Source organism: Drosophila santomea, chromosome 2R (assembly GCF_016746245.2).
Source record: "Drosophila santomea strain STO CAGO 1482 chromosome 2R, Prin_Dsan_1.1, whole genome shotgun sequence".
In the NCBI taxonomy this organism is placed as follows: Eukaryota; Metazoa; Arthropoda; class Insecta; order Diptera; family Drosophilidae; genus Drosophila; species Drosophila santomea.
In genome coordinates this window covers 14,361,623-14,382,094 of record NC_053017.2, presented here as the reverse complement: position 1 = coordinate 14,382,094, position 20,472 = coordinate 14,361,623, and the positions used below count along the sequence as shown (strand labels likewise).

Sequence of the window (20,472 nt, the reverse complement as noted above, 5' to 3'; positions counted from 1 at the left end):
AATCTATATTTTAAATAATTTCCTTCACAATGCTTATTATTTTACATCAAAATAAGCGCATTTGATGTCAATTGTAATTTTATAAGTTCTTTTAATTGTCCGCAACTTATTTATAAAAAATATGTAACGCTATCGATAGCCCAATGGCCCATCGATAGCGTGTCACCACCAGTTCAAATGCACTCGAATGCAGCGTGACCGTTTATGGTAACTTATCGATAATTCCACGGCCACACTGCTCCAATGTTCAGTTCTAAATTTAAAGCGTAGTTTGTCGCACACGAAACGATGCGCGGGAGCAATCGAGTGCAATAATAATTTAACAATTCGCCAGCGTGCCACAACTAGTGAAATTTCAATAGCCAAGCGCGAGCTAAATTGACGAGCAGTTGAATTTGCTAACGGGCAAACATTTTCACAAACCACGTAACGTAACACATGTGCGTACGTGTGTGTGTGGGTGCGAGCAAGAGGGAGTGTGTGTCAAAATGACAGCAGTAGCAACAACGAAAACAACAACAATAGCAACAAAAGCAGCAGAAATCAAATCAACAACCACAACAACAACGACAGCTTAGTTAGCCAGCTGTGCGAGGTCGCTTCAGCCCCCCTTCCCCACAGCAAACTGAAAAAAATCAAAAACCACATTTGACGAAAATAAAAACAAAATTGTTCTGTTCTCTGTGGCAAGCAGGATCAAAACCGAAAACCCGAAATTGTTTGTCACGTTATCAACACTCCAAACACAGCAAGCGTGTTATGAACATACTAAAACCAGCAAAACTCAAGTGCATCGTATTCAACCAACTGCGTCACACTTGGACGTTTCTTTTGTTTATCTGCGATTTCCTGGCCCAGATTTACAGGACGCCCCGCATAACTGACCACCAGGCGCAGCTGGCCAACAACAATAACAATAATAACGATCTGATAATGGAGCAGGACATGCCAGAGGAGGAAGTGGGTCAGCCAGAGGAGGCACTGCCGCAGCAGCAGGATAACGCGGAGCTTGTAGGCCGTTTCAATGCCATTCAGGCTGCCGTGGAGCTCATGGACGCAGCCAGTGATTTGGACGAGGAAGAGGAGGAGGAAGACGACGATGTGGACGTGGATGTGGACTATGGCGATACAGATTCGGAATCAGAATTCGAAGAAATGTACTCGGACGATTGGACCAGTTCCAGCGATGAGCTGGACGAGGGTAAAGAGCTGTCCAAGAGTGTGCTGAATGTCTTCCTGTCGCCGGAGCAGCAGCAATCTCAGGTGGCCAGCCCGCCGCCCATGTACACCTTCAAGCCGTTGCGTCTTGTCAAGTGCCAGTACAGGGATAAGCATATGCCCGGTGGTTTCCCCCTGGCGCGCAGTGGCCATCGGATCATCGCCTCCAATTCGTATCTGTACTCCCTGGGTGGCTACAATCCGCGGAGCGCCGTTTCTGCCGCACGAAACGGCCGCTGCCTTCTCTTCCAGGAGCTGTGGAGCTACAACTTTGCCACGAGGACCTGGCGACTGGAGATGAATGCGGGCAATGCCGCCAATATGCCCGTGGAGCTGGCCTCCAATGCATTGACCATTCACAATAACGTGTTGATTGTGAGTATCTATTTAATGCCAATCGCTAGAGAGGGGGGTGCGGTCGAGGGCTCGAAGGCAGACGAAAATAGATGAGTTGGATTGTCTCTTTTGCTCATTGGGTGTGTTGGTAAACACAAAGAAACACCAATTCGATTAAAAATGGTGATCTCTAAAGTGTAGCAGAAATGGTCTTCAGTTTAAGATATCTCTGCTTCATTTTGTTTATATCGCTAGTATTTGAAATGATCATATTTCTTTACGGTGTAGGTTAGGCAAACCATCAATTGCAATAAAAAAAAACTTGTTTGTGCTTTAAGTAGAAAACACAATTGAATGGTGAAATGAGCAGAGAAATCAGGCACAGCTGATCGTGGATATCTCGACAGACGAATGAGCGTGAATTAGTTGAGAGAGAGGGCTATTCTGGGCAATGAAAATCGCCAGGGCCAATGCCACGCCCTATTCCGAGTCTCCACACGGCCGCCTCTGCTTTTTGTTTATGCATTCTAAACACCCGAAATGTCAACCCAAACAGCTGCCCATGGCCATTGCCGTTTGCCTCTCACTCGGAAGGCACCTCCTCCTTCTCCTGCTGCATCTCCGCCTCCTCCTTCTGCCTCTGCGCATGCCAGGCAACCCTCTTTTTCCACTTTGGTTACTACGCAGTTGTTGTTTATGCTGCTGCCGCATGCAACAACTTGTTTTCCAGCTTTCCCCACCTCGCGCTGCTGCTGGAAAAACTGAAAACATTGTATTTACCATTTTTACCCACCCAGCAGCCAGCTGAGTGCGCGCGCTTTTTTTTATTTTGTACTTTTCGGACGGAACGGGAGGAAACTAACCGAAAGCAAATCCAAACGGGAGCCGTTGGCATTTCATGCTGGCAGCAATGCCCTTCCCTTGCATTCCACAATTAGCTATAATTTGATGACGAATCATGCCCCGATACATACACACACGAAAACACACTGGAGACACATGTTTCCGCTTATCGGGGCTGCAGCACAGCCTCCTCCTCCTCCCTACTGCTGACCCTCCCCCCATTTTTCCCATTTCTGTGCCTCTCTTTTACCACCAGGCGATGATAAGCTGCTGCAGCTCGAGTATCTGCTAATTAAATGCATTGGCAGCAATGTCAGGGGCGTGGGTGCCACCCGCTTAACTCTCAATATACACACATATATCTATATATATAGTTAAATAGTGTAATAAACAACGAGATTTTTAGCTTACTTACATTCTAGGAAGGGTGATACAATAGTATGATGTACGTCATGATTCAAAGCCTAAGCCTAAGATAATAGGCTTACATCCATTTTGTTTATTCTTTTTTAAATTATCTTTTCAAAATCCCAGTCTTATCTTCTTAAATTTTTGAAAACAAATGGAATTCTCATTTTCCCATTACTTTTGCAGTCTCATGGCGGCACTGGCTATCCCTTTGGAGTATCCTGCTCCAACGACTGCTACGTTTACCGAACGGCCAGTTCTAGCGCGACACCGGGCGTGGATCGCCTGCAGGTGAAGGGTGATCTGCCCACGGCTCAGTATGGACCGGGTATAGTTATCCACAAGAACTACCTGTACACAATTGGCGGAACAACGGGATTTGATTACACTTGTGATGTCTATCGTTTGGATTTGCGCACTGGCATATGGGAGAATGTGTACATAAGTCGCCCGGAGATGCGTGACGATCCGGAGGGACGTTACCGCCACGAGGTCGTTTATGATGGCAAGCACATATTTGTGCTGGGCGGTGGCACATCGCACTCCGTATACGATTTGCAGCGCATTCCGGCTTACAACCTGAAGGCGAACTGCTGGGACTACTTCGAAACGTATCCCGATCAGCGTGCCGCCGTTGCGGTCGACGGCAACAGGGGCTATCCAAAGCCGCGAAAGTGCTTTTCGTGTGTCCAACACCAGTCCTCCACTGGGGACATCGAGGCCTTCATCACGGGCGGTCTGCAAGTGAGTTACATTATATAGAACAACATTACCCAATGATATTTCCATAAGACTTTAGATGGAATTTACACCACCTTCTTGTTATGCTTACCACCTAAGCTTTCAATGCAGCAACTAAAGAAATCCTTTTTTTGCAGGGCGACTTCTCCACATATTTTTCGGACATCTGGAAGCTTAATCTGCGCACTAAGCATTGGTACCGCATCGAGACCGCCACCCTGCCCCGCCCCCTGTACTTCCATTCGGCTGCCCACTCGGATAATGGATGCATGTACGTGTTCGGCGGCATTGAGTACATGGAAAAGGAAATGCGCCGCCGCAACGATCTGTATAAGATGTGGATGACAGTGCCCAAGCTGAGCGAAATGTGCTGGGACGCCATCACATACTATAACGACAATCTGGACTTGTACGACCGAAAAACGCTACTGGGAGCCGGTATACCCAAACGTTTTGCGGAACGTCTACCGCCGCAGCGCAGGAGGCGCTTGGACATGAGCCAGCCAGACCCGTCCATGCTAATTTCGCTGTACTCGAATCCAAAACGTGCCCGCTCCACAACGCAATAGGCCTGCTTCCACTGTTCCCACGAAAAAGCGAAATAAAGCGAAATCAAGGAGGGTAGCGGAGCCATACCTTCTCGAAACTCTTTCAGTTGCAGAACTTTACGTTACTATTGTTTAAAAGTTTTGTTTCACATTGAGCGCGCGCTGTGATCGAATACGAAGGACATTTATAGTTGTACACATGTGTATTTTGATACTCGAAAGAAACATGCGGACAGGTTTAGCATGTAAATAAGATTGTAATTACGTTTAGCTAGCGCAACAACAGCCAGATACAGGCCATGCGTATGTATTCTAAACTTCAGCTTACAGATCAGCCAGCGCACCCCACAACAAATTCTCGATAAAATCCCACAATATCTTACCGGGTTCTCGAAAGTTACTTGCTATATCCAAACACGGCCCTGCTATAATGTTCACCCTTCTTTAAATCCAACACACATCCCAAAAAACACACACACAAAAACCAACAAACCCATAATGAAGGCTACACCAAACAATGTCATATAGAGGGGACAACCCCGATGTATTTTTGTCAAAGTGTACATAATACTTAGCGGTAGTAATATTTAATTAACATAAGACTACATCAATATTGCGATATCATGTACCAATGCAGTGCGTAGGCTACTGCTCGCCCCCGTGGCGAACGTTGGTTTGCTCGATTTATATTACCCAAGACTAAATTTGGTTGAATCTAAGTTAATAAATAAATTTCTAATGCAACACCATTGCCGTTTCACTCGGTATCAAGCAGATCATCCACGGCGCAGTTGCCAGTGACCCACTTTCTTCTTGCCTTTGCAGCCAAATAAACCCTGTCCCTGGTCCGGAATTCCTCGAGAGGATGGGGCAGGCAGGCAGGCAGTCGCTGCTGAGTCATGCGCAATTTGCAATCCCAAAATGCACCCTGCTAGCCAGGATTTTCGGCTAACTGCCGAACTGCGTAGCACCAGAGGCCCAAAGTACAGGTATTCGGACGCTGAGGCGTTTCCAATTCGGTGGTTGAAAACAACGACGACTGTTGCTCTGCTGTGACCCCGTGGAGTGTTGATGCATCCGTCGCATGGGAGTAGCAGGGCGTGGATGAACGGGGGAGAGTGCAGCAGTTATGCTGCGTAGTAAATCCGTGACCTGGTTTGGCAATGACGTCACCAAATACGCCTTCAAATTCTCGCTATGGATGGATTAAAGATAGCTCGACTGCCATTTTAGCCATTGAATGGGAGAGATAAGTGTCTCGAAGGAAAGTGGCTGATAGAACGAAGCATAACTATCCGGGGATTATGGTTTGAGTCAGCAAGTGTAGTTAAGGGATACAGATATTAAAAATAAACTGGAAATCATTAAAGTTAAATTATAAATACGCCTATAAAATTAAAAAGAAATTCTTTGAGCTTTGAACTTACAAATTTTTGTGAATTTTTACATAGTAGGAATAGTTAAAATGTTTATTTTTTCGCAATCCACAATTAATATATTTTTTATTGTTAAGTTATATATTATTCAGATAACATAATATGTAATATAACATTTTTAATTTGTGTATGCCCTATTTCCATAAACAAATTATCCCTACTATTCTTTGACAACATTATTAATTTCCAAAATTAAAATAATAAAAAATAACATATGTGATCATTTTACCGAATGCTTAAAGTAAAGCACTTAAACAACAAGAAATAATAAATTTTGATTACAAAAACAAAATAATTTCAAACTGGCATTTGTTTATCAACCTTAAATCGTTACATAGATGGCGCCACATTTTGCCATTCACAACGCAACGCGATTGCCTTATCAGCTGAATTCGTTGCCATTCAGAACACAGTGCTTGTGAAGGCGTAGTTCTGTTGTTTTTATATTTTCCGCTTAAAAAGGACACAAAATGTTGAAGCCCAAAGCTCTGACGCAGGTCCTCAGCCAGGCCAACACCGGCGGAGTGGAGAACACGCTGTAGGAAAGCCACTTGCCGGCCTATTCCATCAATAATCACTTTTATCCTTAACTCCGCAGCTTGCTCAGCCAGGAAGGAGCTCTGTTGGCCTACTCCGGTTATGGCGATAAGGATGCCAGGATTACGGCGGCCATAGCCAGTAATATATGGGCAGCCTACGAGAAGCATGGACGCAACGCCTTCCGCGAAGATCGCCTCACCTTTGTCCTCATCGATTGCGAAAACGGGCATGTGGCCATCACGCAGGTAGGTGGATCCTCTTCCAGCAGGAATTCCTTCTTTAATCATATTATATATATGCCATATTACAGGTAGCCAGTGTCCTTCTGTGCCTGTACGCCAAACAAACTGTGGGACTGGGTCTCCTGAAGCAGAAGGCCATGTCATTGGCCTCCTACTTGGAGCGACCGCTCAAGCAGATCTCGGCCTCGTAAGGATTAAACGTGGATGTACCAAGTTCCGAACTGAATAAGTTTATAAGTGTATGCATTAACATTGAATGAAATATGTGAATAGTCTTTGGAAAAAGGAGAGCTTAAAGATTAATATATTAATACTTGAATTGATGCGTCCTTTAGGATTTAGTTTGTATTTAAGGAACAGCTTATCTGCTGATTTTCAGGAGTAAAACGAATTATTTGGATAGAGGGTCAGGTTTATTATTCTGCAAGTTTTGTTCAAGAAAACACACGATCATTAGGATATATTGTAGAAGAAATTGTGGACTTAATTACTAAGTGTGGACTCTGCAAGTGCTTATTCGATGGCGTAAAGCTTCAGGGTGCGGTCCATGCTGGTGGATGCCAGATACTGAGCATGCTTTCCGAATCTTACGCCCGTTGCCAGGGCCGTGTGGTCGTTGAATACCTTCAGTTCCTGCCACTGCTTGCACAGGTAAACTCTGTAAATAAATCGCAGAAATCGTCAGACTTTCATTTGTATCGTGGCAACCAAATAAACAAGTTTACTAAGGGAATCCATTCCATCTGTGCGAATTTAAGGGAGCAATGCGAAAGTTTAAAAGAAAGGCTTACCGCGAATATGAAAGTAAGTATATGAATATTAAGTATAAGTACTCAGTAAACGCTTGGTCCTTAAAGATTTCGTGCGACCCAAGACCCATGTGGAACCGGAGCCTCCAAAGCCCATTAACTTATCGATTGAGGACTTCAATGCGGTGAGAAGAAATCCATGTTAAGAGTTGCAAAGTTAAGTTTAATTATTATTCCTCAGCGCGGAGAAATCGCCAATCCGCGTGCTCCTTGTGTGGTAACCACCATCGACCCCGATTACATCAAAGACGCCAGTTCGCAGCGTTTGGCACGAAAGTTTCGTATGAAAACGTAAGTCATATAATTAACTATGTACTGTGGTCCTTTATCCTCACCATTTTTCAGGGACATACTACTCTTGAGGGGGATTACGCGCAACCGCTTTATGTACTATGCCACGCAAGAACTTTTTTTGGACCGAAAACGGGAGAAGGAATACCAGGATAATCTATACGAGAAGTCGGAGGAGTTTCACAAGTTTGCAGACGACTCGCTCAAGAAAATGGAGGCGGAGGAGTTTAAGAAAATGCTAGAGGCCCAAGAAAAGCTGAAGATCCTGAAGGAGAGCAAATTAAGCGAGGAGCTAAACGAGGTGAAGCTGGAGCACCAGCGAGTGCTGATGGAGGTGCAGGAAGTCTACGGTCGCTTTCAGTATTTGCTCAAGTTGATCAGCTACTTTGATGACACAGTGGATGAGGAGCAAGCGGAAGGAGATGATGCCAGCAATAAACTAAGCATGCCGCAGCAAATCGTCGCTATGGAGATCACTGAACGACATCCAGCAGGTCTCGAGCAAGTGCGTCAAGTGCAAAACTACATGGAGAAGATAGTGCGACCGTATTTGGCAAAGCGGAATCATCTCAATGCGGAGATCTGGATACGTGGCTATGAGCGAAATCGCCTAAAGGTCTCCAACTACAATAGGCGCTTTTCGCAGTTGGCACTTCTGAACCACATCGTAGCCATCCTGCAAGACAAGGCACAAAAGACATACGAACGCCAGGTGAAAGCCAATGTGTTCCTCAAGTATCCCGAGTTCCTGCAGCGAAGGGTGGCAGGTCTGCAGGAGCGTGCCAAGGGGCTATTGAATGACTACGAGCAGAGATACAGCAAGGAGTAAGTTACGATGGGTAAATATTAAAGTCAATTAAGTTATCTTCTTCATTTCCAGCAAGCTGAATATCAAGCTGAATAGCATAATACCAGTTATCCTCAAGGAAATCCAAAACAAAGTTAAGCCGGAGCAAAAGCGAGAGGTAACGCTGCCGCCAATCAAGTCAGCAGCCCAGAAGTCGTCCAAGCAATGGCGCACTCTGGAAGACATGCAGCCTCCGCCGCCGCCACCCAAGTCCACGTACGAGGACGAACAGGACACGACTCTGGCCAAGGTGGAGAAAATCCAGGGCTACGTTCTGGAACTCTTGGCCAAACTGGACCACATTGAGCCGCGCAAGCTGCGTAGCGTCGAGCAGCAGGTTCGACATCGCATGGCAGCGGAGAAGGAGATGTCCCGCCGTGCCTTAGTTAAGCAGAACCGACTACACAACTGGATGGCGCATTTCAAGAAGCATCATGATCAGCAGGTTGAGCAGCGATGGAAGAACAAAGTCTAAGCTGAACAACAACACTACTCATTCATTGTATCCAATTTCATACTAAAATGGTGAATGATTTGAATAACAAATTCACTTACCTGACATCGCTGCCGGCGATCGCCAGATAGGTTCCGCTTTGGTCGAAGCACAGATCCTTGACCTCGTAGCCGTCATCAAGCTGGATTGTCTTGAAGTTCTTCAGTTTTCGCAGATCCCACAGCTTCACACAGGCATCATCTGCGGCGGTGGCCAGGTAGTAACCGTTCTCCGAGAACGAGATGGCCGAAATGGGACCGGTGTGACCAGGGAAGTTAGCCACATTGCTCTGCTCCTTCAAATCCCAGATCTTAACTTGCGAGTCCACCGTGCCCGTACCGAAGATCAGACCATCGGGATGGAATTGCGCTGTCGTCAGTCCGACTTCGGCCGTATCGATTACCTTGGTGAGCAGGCGACCTGTGCGGATATCGGAGAATGCCCAGTGTTTGTCGGATGATGTGGACAGCAAGTAGTCGCCGGTGGGGTGCAGCGAGAGTCCAGTAACGGGTCCTTCGTGACAGCGCAGGAGCAGCTGCGTCTGCGAAGTGGGCACGTGCCAGATGCGTATGTTCATATCGGGCGAGCCGGTTATGACTGTATCCTCGTTGGGATGATATATGACTTTGGTGATCTTCTTGGTGTGTCCCTTCAGGATAGCGACCATCTGCTCGGTGTCCTTGTTGAACACAGTGGCGTTTTTGTCATTGCCTCCAGTCAGAATCTTACTGTGATCAGCACTGTTGATGTCCAGGGCCAGGATGCCGGGAACGGAGGCCGAGTGTAGGCCGGGATGGGATGCCACGGTAAGAAAGCTCTTAACCTGATCCGTTGTAACCAGATCTTCGGGCACAGTGCGTCCGCGCTTCTTGCGCTCCTGCGTGAGCACCGTTGCCTTGTCCTGCAGTTTCTGTATGACCTCGGCGCTCATGCCCGCTTGCTCCATGGGGTGGGCAGCAGCGCCGCCAGCCTCAGAGGCCAAGGCCGGTTGTGGTATGGCCGTGGGCGCATTGGCAATGCCCGCCTGTGGTTTCAACGTGGCCAAAGCCTCGCGAGCGGCGGCCACCTCCTTGTTGAGGCGGGCAATCACACGACAGGCGGCATCGTGCTGATAGAGCGCATGGGACAACTCCTGGCGCGTCGTCTGCAGCTGCTGGCGTTGTGTGAACGAGTGAATCATGAGGGCGTCCCACTCGTCCTGCATCGTCTTCAAAGTGGCCGGAATGCTGGTAGCACTTGGCGGTTTTGGTTTCACCACCGCCGGCGTCTTGATTTCGATCAGCTCCTCCGGCTTCAGCTCTTTGCCGCTGATGGGATCGCAGCCATTCTCCAACAGATACTTCTCAATCACCCGCTTTTCGAATACGGCTCCCGAATACGGAGAAACCACGGGCGTCTCGGGGACTTCGTTTGTCACTGCGAAAGGAAAGTGCGATTCATAGTGGCTATCTGTAAATCAAAATCAAATTTATTCACTTACGTGCGCAAACCAAAGCCATTGCTGTTTGTGATTATGTCGCTTTTCGCGTAGTCTAGTTAGTAAATTAAATGTTTTACACGTTTTTCCCGAGCCAAGCGCAAAATTGTCGGCAAAGCCGCTTCTTGTTATTCTGCCAGTCACAGGGTCACGCGGGAGTTATCGAAAACAGGGCTGCCAGATCAATGAGATTTTGGCTAGAAGTTGGCATAGGCAAAAGTAGCTAGATTTGAATTACAGTTCTCATATTTAAATCTTCAGATAATAAAACATTATTTATATATTCAATACAGAAAAAACGTGTTCATAGAAAGTAACATTGACTGTTAAAGTGATAAGTAACGAAACGTAAGTCAATCAGCTGTTTGGGCCGCTTTGCCAATCCGGTGCGCGCACGCAATTTACGATTATTGGCAACTCTAGCACGTTGTTTCTGTTATTTAATTCACGATATAGTTTTATAACATAGTTCACTGCCATTAAGGTATTTTTAAAATGCTAAAGCATCTTGCGCAGTGGCGTCTGGGCAGCCAATTGCTTAAGGCAAGTGCCGCACCAATGAGGCAAGCCTCCAAAGCCACCAGAGACTCCAGCGCAGAGGACTCGCCAGCCGGCACAGAGGAGGCCCAAAAGAAGTTCGTCAATCCGTTTTCCCAGCCCGCTCCAGCGTTTAGTAATGATGTCATAGCTGAGACCAAGGAGGAGCGGGATAAGCGGCTAAAGGTGCTGCAGCTGGAGGCGGACATTGCCCACCAGGAGGGTCGGCGTGTGCCGGCACTTGAATTCTTTCAGGATCATCATTGGGAGCACGTGCTGACGCTGCCCACAAAATCTGCTCGGATCAAGTACTTCGCCTATCTGTGGCAAATCGAGATGAAGAAGGAGGCTGAGCAGCGGAAGAAGGCAGTGCGAGCGGAGGAAACCGAACGGCGCATGGAGGAGTTGCGAAAGGAGCGCGAGGAGAATACGCACATTATCTATGGTCTTGGGCACACGTCGTTGTTCCTGCGTATCTACGATAGCACAATTAACCACTGGCAGAACAACCGGCTCACACGGGCCATGCAGTTCGCTCCCAAATTGGTGTTGGATTGCTCCTACGATGAGCACATGAACAATCGGGAGGCCTCCTATGCAGCCAAGCAATTGATGCTGTGCTTTGCGGAGAACCGGATGAACGATGAGCCCTTCGACATGCACTATTGCAACGCCCAGATGAACAGCAGATGCATGCAGAGCCTCCAACGCTACATCCCCACCATGCATAATCCAGAGTTCCCGATAAACTTGCATAGCCAGTGCTTTACGGAGCTGTTTCCCAAGCAGAACCTGGTTTACCTAACGCCCCACTGCCGCGAGGATCTGGTCACTTACAACCCAGATGACATCTACATCGTGGGTGCCATGGTAGACACCATGAATAACGAACCCCTTTCGCTGGCCAAAGCCAAGCGATTGGGACTACGAATGGCGAGACTGCCACTGGATCGCTACTTGCAGTGGGGAGCCGGTTCGGGAAAATCACTAACGCTAAACCAGATGATCAACATTATGCTGGACCTCAAGAAAACCGGCGACTGGGATGCGGCCTTGAAGCATGTGCCACGACGGAAGGTCGTGGAAAATGAGTTCCAGAATCGGAGGGAGAAGGATCACTGGGGCACAGGCACGCGGGCCCGAAAGCTCAATATGCGAATCGACCATCTGCTGGATTTTGAAGAGGACCGCCGGCAGGCTAGCTCATTTGCGTCTCCCCAAAAAGTAAGGCAGCGACGGGAGGGCCTGGAGTTCCAACTGGACACTTGGGCAACGGGGAAGCAAAAGAAAAAGCAGAGACAAAATTAAAGTTACGTTGTATTCATAAATATGCATATTTTATTTAATCGGATTTTTGGATATTCATGGGGTGCAGTGGACCTTCTGCCTCTACTTCCTTCTTAATGGCTGCAACTGTCTGGTTCGATGAGGGAATCTCTTCTATGACTAGACCAGAGTACTCTTCAGCAGGTTCTCCAAAATCCGCGTCTGTTTCAGGTTGCAAAATGCTTTCCGGCTCAGCTTCAGCTTCATCTTCTGGCTCATCTTTATCGGTCTTTTTGTATTTCAGCCACATGTTCTTCGAGTTAATAGCCTGGTAGTTGATGGCCGACTTAAGGCCAGCCTGCTTCATCAGTTCTTTGGCTTTAACTTCGTACTCCTGCACACGATCCCTGCGCTCCACCGTCATCAGTTTGGTTTCCAGTACGAAAAGGGCCTGTGCACGCATCGCCTGGAAGAAGTCCTTGCTCAAGAAGGAGTAGTAGTTATGGGCCATATAGACGACATCGAACATATTGTTCCACCGAGCGGCGCCTTGCTGCAGCTGCACCATCTCCATGGGCGACACATAGTGCACTGTTACTCCGGGCACCTGGATCCACGGCTTGTCGTAGGCCGCTTGCCCAGCAGCGTCCACTTCCTGGTGGTTCAACAATGGCGTCATCAGCAGCTGCACGGACCCATACCTCCGGGAACGAGTGGCATCATGCTCGTAGGCAGTCTGGGTCTGCAATTCATGGAAGAATTCCATGAGATTGCGTTCGGTGATGTCAGTGGCACGATAATCATTGTCTCCGTGCACAGAATGATGCATTCGCTCCTCGACGGTGCGCAGTCCGAAGCCACAAAATGGTCCCGTTTGGATGTCGCCCACATAGCCGCGATGGATAAAGCTGCGTCCATTTCGCACCAATCCAGCTGCCAGCGTCTTGTTCGGCTTGCACTGCTCATATTCCGGAAAAACGAAAGCCACGCCGGATTCGCGGAAGTAGCGGTACTCCTGCGAACAGATCTGCTGCCCACCACGATCCTTTAGGGTCATGCTCAAATCCCAATCGAAGGCACCATTGCGATGGTCATAACGCGTGCCGAGCAGGGCCCTCGACCGCTGCTCCCAGTAGGCGGTCACCTCAAAGATATTCCACGGATGCGGCTGCCAGAAACTGAAGGCCATCTCTAAGCCATCGCGCTCCTTGTACTTCAGTCCTTCTATATTGAGCATGGGCGCCAGGCGCTGCAGTTCCTCCTCATTGGTGACCATTTTGAGCAGAGTGCGTGCCTTGGCTGCCATGTAATGGTGCGAGCTGGGGCGGATCACCGCATTCCCGTAGAGATCCATGAACAAGTGCACCTTGCTCACCAAGCTGAAGGACTCGGGATCCTCCAAGGCTACGCCCAGGAGCAGCATGTGCCTAGCTTCAATTTCGGCGCATCCATCCAGTACATATATATTGAGCTTGGGTCGGATGCGATGGGTGTATCTCTTGGCCAGCGTCTTGATCACATGGCGCGGATCAGCTCCGCCGCAGATAAGTATGTTCAGCGTGTGCAATGGATTATCGCCGGCTGCTTCTTCCGCTTCCTCGCGTGAATGCGCATCTTCCGGCAGCGGCTCATCCTTGATCTTGAAGGCCTTCAGGTACTCCTCGTACAAATCCAACGCGGAACTGAGTCCCCACAACATTTTGAGCTTTCGTTCGGATTTAGTTTTTCGATGAAGCCTGGATCCGTTGGGATTTATTTGGTAAACTGACTGTAGCCCCTTGACTGATGGCAGTTGCCAGGACTACTTGTTGTCGTCGTTGTCCCGGCAACGTCTTGCTCCTGCTTCAGTCCCTCATTTGCGTGCATCCGTTGCGGGGATTAGGGAGCACGAGCAATCATAACGGAAATTGCTTTTCGATATCAGTGGCTTGCAGCGGGTGCTGGACAAATGGCTCGTCCTGCAGGGAACTGGGAAGTGGGCATCCACTTCACCATGGTGTGGGGGAAAGTGCAGGAAAGTGGAGGAAAGTGGCGGGAAGTGGCGGGTAATGCATTATTCAGACTTGGCTGTTTGCTTTCAGCTGATTGGCAAAGCGAGCAGCAGCGAATCTATCGGGGATTTCCCTCGGATTCCTAATTGGATAACCTTCTGCGGCAAACGGCGTTGTGCTGTGGAATGAACGTGGTGTACTTATGGGGGTGTTTAATTTAAAAAGCATTTTCCAAGAGCAAACTATCTTCTCTTACTAAAAAGTTTTGAAAGGAATGTTTAAAAGTGTTTCGTTTGCATGATTTTTTAGATTTTCAAATGATTTTACTACTCTTGGTCAAACTTTTCAAACTGCCCACGCTCTCCACTCTTGTAGTTTTTGGTTACTTTATATTTTTTTAAATCGCTGAACACAAACAAATATCCAAAGCGGATAAGATAATGCGAGTAGTTTTTTTTGGCGATGTTCTTTCATCGTTTTGCTTGCGGGAAAATCGTGTTGGCCGAATGGATTTAAAGCCCGCGGCAAGTGGCTCACTTAATCCTGATACTTTGTCTGTGTTTCCATTCGGGTTTTCGCGTCTCCCTTTTTGAGCTTGGTAACTTTTCTTTGGCAATGTCTGGAAGTTTCTAATACATGACTAAGACTTCGCCATAAAGTTTTCCGCCTGTTTGCAATGCCTTTCAAATGCCGCTCTTTTACCCGGGTTTACGCTGCGTATGCGTGATTTGACGATGATAGCTCGCAGAGACAGCATTCGTTGTATGTGCTCAGCTATGCCTAAGTGAAAGCCTAGAAATTACACTGAAATGAAAGTTCAGCCGGCAACGTGTGAATTAAAATATAAGCAAACAACTTTACTGAAAAATTCTGCTATTGTCACCCTTTACGATTTAATCGCTTTAAGGATATTTATTGATTTAAATGCAAAAATAGTTTGACGAAATAGTGCCTAAACTATTTTGCCAGTGTAATGGAAAATGACAGGCAAATGGACACTTAAAGCGTTTAGTACTCAATGTTCAGCAGCAATTAGACGGCCACAGAGCTGAAAAATCCATTCACATGATGTAGTATGATGGGTAGTCATTTTGTGAAGTCTTTCCAAGCACTGGCATTTTTAAGTTGTATTTTTTTTTTGGTTGGAAAAAGCTGGTACCGCACAAGTCATTAAGTTCTCCGCAAGGCAAAAGCCTGGCATTCGAAAGCCTGCATTCCAAGTGGAGCATCCACTCGATTTGTCTGCGGTTCAGTGGGTTCAATTCATCAGTGCCACGCCCCCTGGCCGCCCTTCCTGTCACTTGCCTTCTTTGCCGAAAAACAAAAGTAATTAGAGAGGCCGAGGCAGCAAAGGGTTGACCAAGGCTCGCCACTACTTTTTTCCCATTTCCTTGTAGCTCATTAAACGAATGTGTGCCAATCGATCAAGGAACATACAGAATCTGTATTACAGATGTATGTATGCATGGGTTTTGCTTTATTCTGGACCTGGAAGACACACACACACACAAGCACACTCGCACTACCACACTTATCAGCAGCGTTCATTGTCAATGCTTTCCGCAAACTTTTCTCATTAGACAGTGCAAACAAAATGGCTGCGTCTGCGGTTTTATCCACCCACCCAACCATCTAACCAACTATCTAACCAACCATCTAACCACCCATATCACCCATAACACCCATAACACCCATATCCCACCCACGATGCGGATGCCTGCTGATGTGGACGCTTTGGGCTCTTGTTTGACGTGGGCTTGGCAAATGGTGTCATAATGGCCGGAGAACTGCAAACAAACAATACCCGGCGACATCGGGACAGATGGGCCGAATAATGAAGAGTGCTGGCTGTATGGCTGTATGGCTGTAAGCCATGCATAATGAAACAGGCGAAACTGAATTAATTGTTGGCAACTCGATGCATGTGACTTCGGCTGAACCTTGACCTGCAACTCCATTCTTTACGCTTTACGATAGAACATAAATTTTGAAAAATTGCTCATCAAAAGTATTTAATACGAGTTTTGTGCCCCAAATAAAAAAAATGAAAAGTGCCTGTTTTTCGTTCTCCAGTAAAGTTGAGTTTAATTTCGATTTAATAGACATTGACAGGGTGTACATTTCTGAGTGTGTTTTTTGTGTGTTTGTTTTTTTTATTTTGGTTTATGATTAGATATCGCTATCCGATTCCGTGGCCATATCCTTGTCCGTTTTCGTATCCAGGTGCAAAGTTCCTCGGGAGATGCTCGTGGCTCAGCTACAGAGATTGTGGACACTACACTACGCTACATAGGAATAAGTTTCTTAGTTTAACGAAGTTTCACTTGCGGCATGCATGGAAATATCCAGTGTAGAAATATCATTATGTCCCACTCAGATTCGAGTGGTTTTTGCAATTGCATTTTGTTATTTTGTTATTCAACTATTTTGTTATTTTTTTATTTTCATCTTTTATTATTTTATTTTTCGTTCCAGGCTAGAACCTCTGATTGTCAGAAAGTTATTGAAGTTACATATATCCGAGGGAAGTGCAAGCCCGTGACCCGAAAAAGTGCAACTCGAACTGAGGTCGTGGCAATACTAAATCTACAGCGAACATACGAGTAGTAGCTTAATTATATACATTCATTTGCCTAATTTCTTAGTTAACCATCAATGTTCTCAGTGTGTTTTGTGTGCAAGTGTTGTTGGTGTGGTTATCATTATCTGGTTGTTTCACTTGTGTTTTTAAGCATAGTTACGCTTTTTACCCCTTTAGAGAGCTCGTATTTGCATGTCTCATTTGAACAGATTCTAAGTTATTGCGTTATTGGGTCCAATACTCGTACAATTAACATTTAGCTCTGGCTTTGTTAGCTCTGGTACATAAAACACACTCTACAACAATAAAATTTGTAAATGGGCTTACTTAACACTAGAATTCCTACAAAGTCTGAGACGGTGGTTTATCAGATTTAACTACATTCATTTTATCATCGTTAACATCTACATAGAGAAATGGGTTATGGGAGTTGGTAGATGGGAGATGGGTTATTTGTTATGCTCGTCTGCACACTTATTGCTTGGCTTTTTGGATAAGTACTCCATTTAATTGCTGACTCAGGTCTTATCCCTTGTGGTATCCTCCTCCTCCTGAAGCGAAATGATCTGCATAAATTGACAACAAATGGGGAATGTTCTTTAGAATTTCAGCGATTACTGGCATTTGCACTAGACTCTAAACTCTAGACTCTATACACTCTATGTGGTATAGTGTGTAGTAGTGGCATGCCCCAAACATCGAATTACTTGCCGGCATCTACACTTGCTGCCAAATAAACGATACATCGCTGCGGCCTTTGGCCAAATTAAGATGGTTAAGCTCTATGGAACTGACTCTAGTGGCACAGCTAATAAATTTGTGTTTATTTTCAGTACCTGATGGCATACTTACTTGAGGATATCCAGCCGGAGGTGTGTGCATGGGTTGTTTTGTCGATTATAAATATGCTATTTATACGAGTACGTTATAAACTGTGTAGAGTTCTCAAAAGTGTTTCTTTAGTTCAGCATTTGCATTTGAGGTATGCCCGTGTTACTCAAAAAGGTATATATAGTGTGTCTAATGCCTAGCAATAACATTGTGATAGCTTATCCTATATCCTAATAATCTTGTCCTATCCCCACTGAAAGAAATCGTCGAAGTCATCTAGAAGACGAAAATTGGAACCAAAAAACCATAAATTAGCCGAATTGAGTTAGTCAATTTTGGGGGGGTGCCGTTCGGTGTTTGGTTTCTTGCAAAGTGCTCTTTGTTTAAGGTGAACTAGCTTTGAATTTGCGGAAAACACTGGAGATAGCATGCCAATCGAGTGGGGAAACTTAACTAAATGGTTTTCATTTCATTTCTTTTCTTTGTTTATTATGGTTATTATGGTTAGTATTTATTTATTCAGAGTGGTGGCCGTTCCTACTGTTCCGGAATCCGGATCCGGATGCACTGGTTTATGGGAGCAGTGAGCTGCGGGAACTGGTTTTCGAACTGTGGGCGGTGGCTGTTGGTTGGTTGTGGTGGTTGGTGGTTGGTGGTGGTGATGGTCGTTCGGTCGGAGTTGGATAATTGGAATGGAAAATGGGAACTTCATTTTCATCGGTTTTATTTGTTTTTTTTTTTGTTTGGATTAGCAGCAGAAACGTGGCCAAAGTGGACAACAACTTTAAAACGGAACGAGTACTCAAAAATATGCAGGAAGTTTTATAAATATATATATATATATTATATGTACACATCGAGAGAGCGTATAAAATCGTTATAAAATCGAGAGGAGTCGAAAGTGTTAACAAATACTTAGTGATCGAACGAAAGCGCATAACACCTTATGGTATGTTACATTTAAGGATATGGTACATATATATGTACAGTTCGATTGCTTCGCCGATCGCCTCGCATGTCCTTGTAGTTGAATGGTTGAAACTGAACGAAAAGCTGGAAGAACGAGCTGCTTACCTCCAGTGGACACTAGTCCCTGACCCCGTTCCATTTTTTTTACGATGCAATTCGATTCGATTCGCTTGGAATCGATTCCGCTCGACTGGAATTGATTGGTTTTAATTCGCTCAATTCATTACCCGACCAGCGATGCGCTGGTCTCTTGTTTGCTTATCGAGTTAATCGCGTTGCGAATTCATTGATTGCCATTTTCTGCGCTGGCCAATGCGAAATGAGCACGACCACCGTTCTGGATGAGCACTTAATATTCATGATGCAGCCATTTACTCGAAAGCCATTACAGTCGAAAACACGCAGAGTTGGCTTGTCATTACCTGGGCCAAAACTAATTACTATTAACAATGGCAATTGGCATTCGCACACTTATTCCCCTAGTCATTTGCACTTTTACTCATTGAGTTTCTTGAATTCTCGCATTCGGTTGAATTCGTTATTTGAAATATGAAACACAAGCCTCATTGCTGTTCATACAGTTCAATTAAACAAATGCAGAATGCCAATGGACTTTTACCTATACTTTAAGATGTTATCATTTCTTGGTAACCATATTACACAGGTAAATATTAAAGTCTGTTTTTGATCTAAGCATTTTTCCCGCATCCAGAGCCTTTTAATTATAAAAGCTCGCTGTTTATTTTCCAAAGTGTACTTACCTGAACAGAGTTTCCGGGCAATTTGACCATAGATAATTGAATATAATTGAACGAGTAATAAAAATAAAAGGAAATGAACCTTGTGGAAATTTATTAAAATAAATACGTTTAAGTTGGACTACTGGCAAACAACTAGGCATGGCCAAAACTACGTAAAAAGAGTGGCAAAAGGGGTGCTGGAAATCGGAAGAGGTGCAGAGTGTTGTTGGTGGTGGTGGTGTGGCTGTTCGATGTGGTCGGTGGTTGGGTCTTAGCCAGTCATTGGGCCACACAGTCGTTGCAATTTGCCGTGGGATCGGGAGTGCTGTTATTCGAATGGGAGTTCATGGTATCCCGGTGTGGGTGACTAGACTCTGAACGGCTGGTGGTGATGGAAGTGGTGGTGGTGGTGCTGGTTGTGCTGGCGGCCTTGTGGCGCAAAAGTTGCCAGCGGCGCTGCCAATAGTTGGCCTTTTTGGCCAGAAGCTGCTCGCTGCCGGCCAACTCGATGTGACCCACTGAGGCTCTGCTCGACTGCGGATGCAGGATGAGATCCGTGCGGAGTTGCTGCACACGGCGCACATCGTAGTTCTCCACCACAATGATGGGTGTGGGCCGCAGTCTTTCCGGCGGATTGAGCCTTATGTTTGGCTGCAGGGACTGGCAGTTGCGCTGGCGTCGCCAGATTCGAGATTTCAGACTTGGCCAGTGGAGCAACTGCCGCAGCGAGATCCTTTGGGGTGACTCGACGGCCGGTGGCGCGGACAGAAGATCCCTGACCAGATCGGGAGCCACCACACCATCCGTAAACTGTCCGGGTACGTGCGTGTCCAGCCGCAGACTGCTGCTGTTCTGCGAGTTCTGTGGTGGTGGTGTGCTCACATAGAACTTGGTGCGGGCGCTGCGACGTGGCACCCGCAGACTGTTGGTCTTCCATGCATCGTGCAGGGATCGGAGGCCGGGCAAACGTGCAAGGTGGTGGATGTTATCGTAGGAGGCGGACAACATACCTGCGCGCTCGTCCTGGTACTCGTCGTCGTCCGACGATTCGAGCCGGTCCTCCACCAGCGAGGTTTGCCTCGAGAGACCCTGTTAAGTGGGTTCACATTGCAGGTGTTGCAGGTTGCACATAGCATGTTGCATGTTGCACATTGCGGATTGCACATTGGTGTGTGAAAGCAAACAGAGACGAAGCGAAATGAAACGAAAAGAAGAGACGAAACGAAACCAAAATGGTGAGCGCATCTACTACGAGTACCAAAGGAGTACTACACACTAAAGCCAACTGCAGCTAAGGTCCTTCCAGGTGCTCCTTCGAATAGAGAGAG

General features: G+C 46.4%; 7 protein-coding genes across 12 annotated transcripts in view; 4 read left to right on the top strand and 3 right to left on the bottom strand.

Annotated features, from left to right (window-relative positions):
- Positions 1-234: 234 nt before the first annotated feature.
- On the top strand, positions 235-4,838 carry LOC120445402 (kelch domain-containing protein 10 homolog). Its single transcript, XM_039625817.2, has 3 exons — positions 235-1,593; positions 2,992-3,549; positions 3,684-4,838. The coding sequence occupies exons 1-3, from the start codon at positions 760-762 to the stop codon at positions 4,113-4,115; spliced, it is 1,824 nt and encodes a 607-aa protein (XP_039481751.1). The 5' UTR covers positions 235-759; the 3' UTR covers positions 4,116-4,838.
- Positions 4,839-5,909: 1,071 nt separating this feature from the next.
- LOC120444911 (ragulator complex protein LAMTOR2 homolog) lies at positions 5,910-6,635 on the top strand. Its single transcript, XM_039624903.2, has 3 exons — positions 5,910-6,068; positions 6,129-6,315; positions 6,381-6,635. Exons 1-3 carry the CDS (start codon positions 6,001-6,003, stop codon positions 6,501-6,503), a joined length of 378 nt encoding a protein of 125 aa, XP_039480837.1. The 5' UTR covers positions 5,910-6,000; the 3' UTR covers positions 6,504-6,635.
- A 71-nt stretch (positions 6,636-6,706) lies between these two features.
- LOC120444908 (pre-mRNA-processing factor 19) lies at positions 6,707-10,390 on the bottom strand. The gene is made up of 3 exons (XM_039624900.1): positions 10,233-10,390; positions 8,815-10,168; positions 6,707-6,970 (listed from the first exon to the last, which is right to left on the bottom strand). The coding sequence occupies exons 1-3, from the start codon at positions 10,249-10,251 to the stop codon at positions 6,826-6,828; spliced, it is 1,518 nt and encodes a 505-aa protein (XP_039480834.1). The 5' UTR covers positions 10,252-10,390; the 3' UTR covers positions 6,707-6,825.
- On the top strand, positions 6,983-8,782 carry LOC120444909. The gene is made up of 5 exons (XM_039624901.1): positions 6,983-7,116; positions 7,170-7,246; positions 7,303-7,412; positions 7,467-8,237; positions 8,293-8,782. Exons 1-5 carry the CDS (start codon positions 7,077-7,079, stop codon positions 8,732-8,734), a joined length of 1,440 nt encoding a protein of 479 aa, XP_039480835.1. The 5' UTR covers positions 6,983-7,076; the 3' UTR covers positions 8,735-8,782.
- A 171-nt stretch (positions 10,391-10,561) lies between the features above and the next one.
- Positions 10,562-12,094, top strand: LOC120444910 (mitochondrial ribonuclease P protein 1 homolog). Its single transcript, XM_039624902.2, has 2 exons — positions 10,562-10,577; positions 10,714-12,094. The coding sequence occupies exon 2, from the start codon at positions 10,725-10,727 to the stop codon at positions 12,072-12,074; it is 1,350 nt and encodes a 449-aa protein (XP_039480836.1). The 5' UTR covers positions 10,562-10,577; positions 10,714-10,724; the 3' UTR covers positions 12,075-12,094.
- Positions 12,084-13,846, bottom strand: LOC120444907 (dynein axonemal assembly factor 3 homolog). The gene has a single exon (XM_039624899.2). It carries the CDS (start codon positions 13,729-13,731, stop codon positions 12,109-12,111), a length of 1,623 nt encoding a protein of 540 aa, XP_039480833.1. The 5' UTR covers positions 13,732-13,846; the 3' UTR covers positions 12,084-12,108.
- A 2,247-nt stretch (positions 13,847-16,093) lies between these two features.
- LOC120445203 (NACHT domain- and WD repeat-containing protein 1) overlaps positions 16,094-20,472 on the bottom strand; it is a 34,154-nt gene continuing 29,775 nt past the window's right edge. For 2 of the 6 annotated variants that reach the window (XM_039625438.1, XM_039625439.1), the window contains exon 18: positions 19,230-20,233. In XM_039625438.1, coding sequence (XP_039481372.1) covers positions 19,424-20,233 — 810 coding nt within the window. In that variant the 3' untranslated portion in view covers positions 19,230-19,423. Of the gene's footprint in view, positions 17,171-17,456; positions 18,058-19,229; positions 20,234-20,472 lie in introns of those variants that run through there. The other 4 variants (XR_005615725.1, XR_005615726.1, XM_039625441.1 and 1 more) reach the window with 4 other exon arrangements.

Excerpts from the sequence above, each read along its gene's own strand:
- LOC120444911 (XM_039624903.2), top strand. The coding sequence starts at position 6,001 with ATGTTGAAGCCCAAAGCTCTGACGCAGGTCCTCAGCCAGGCCAACACC. Across the intron at positions 6,069-6,128 it reads GGCGGAGTGGAGAACACGCT|CTTGCTCAGCCAGGAAGGAG; the intron begins GTAGGAAAGCCA and ends TTAACTCCGCAG. Across the intron at positions 6,316-6,380 it reads GGCATGTGGCCATCACGCAG|GTAGCCAGTGTCCTTCTGTG; the intron begins GTAGGTGGATCC and ends GCCATATTACAG.
- LOC120445402 (XM_039625817.2), top strand. The coding sequence starts at position 760 with ATGAACATACTAAAACCAGCAAAACTCAAGTGCATCGTATTCAACCAA. Across the intron at positions 1,594-2,991 it reads TTCACAATAACGTGTTGATT|TCTCATGGCGGCACTGGCTA; the intron begins GTGAGTATCTAT and ends TTACTTTTGCAG. Across the intron at positions 3,550-3,683 it reads TCATCACGGGCGGTCTGCAA|GGCGACTTCTCCACATATTT; the intron begins GTGAGTTACATT and ends CTTTTTTTGCAG.
- LOC120444910 (XM_039624902.2), top strand. The coding sequence starts at position 10,725 with ATGCTAAAGCATCTTGCGCAGTGGCGTCTGGGCAGCCAATTGCTTAAG.
- LOC120444908 (XM_039624900.1), bottom strand. Across the intron at positions 6,971-8,814 it reads ATCGCCGGCAGCGATGTCAG|AGTTTACCTGTGCAAGCAGT; the intron begins GTAAGTGAATTT and ends ATTTATTTACAG.
- LOC120444909 (XM_039624901.1), top strand. The coding sequence starts at position 7,077 with ATGCGAAAGTTTAAAAGAAAGGCTTACCGCGAATATGAAA. Across the intron at positions 7,117-7,169 it reads GGCTTACCGCGAATATGAAA|ATTTCGTGCGACCCAAGACC; the intron begins GTAAGTATATGA and ends TGGTCCTTAAAG. Across the intron at positions 7,413-7,466 it reads CGAAAGTTTCGTATGAAAAC|GGACATACTACTCTTGAGGG; the intron begins GTAAGTCATATA and ends ACCATTTTTCAG.
- LOC120444907 (XM_039624899.2), bottom strand. The coding sequence starts at position 13,731 with ATGTTGTGGGGACTCAGTTCCGCGTTGGATTTGTACGAGGAGTACCTG.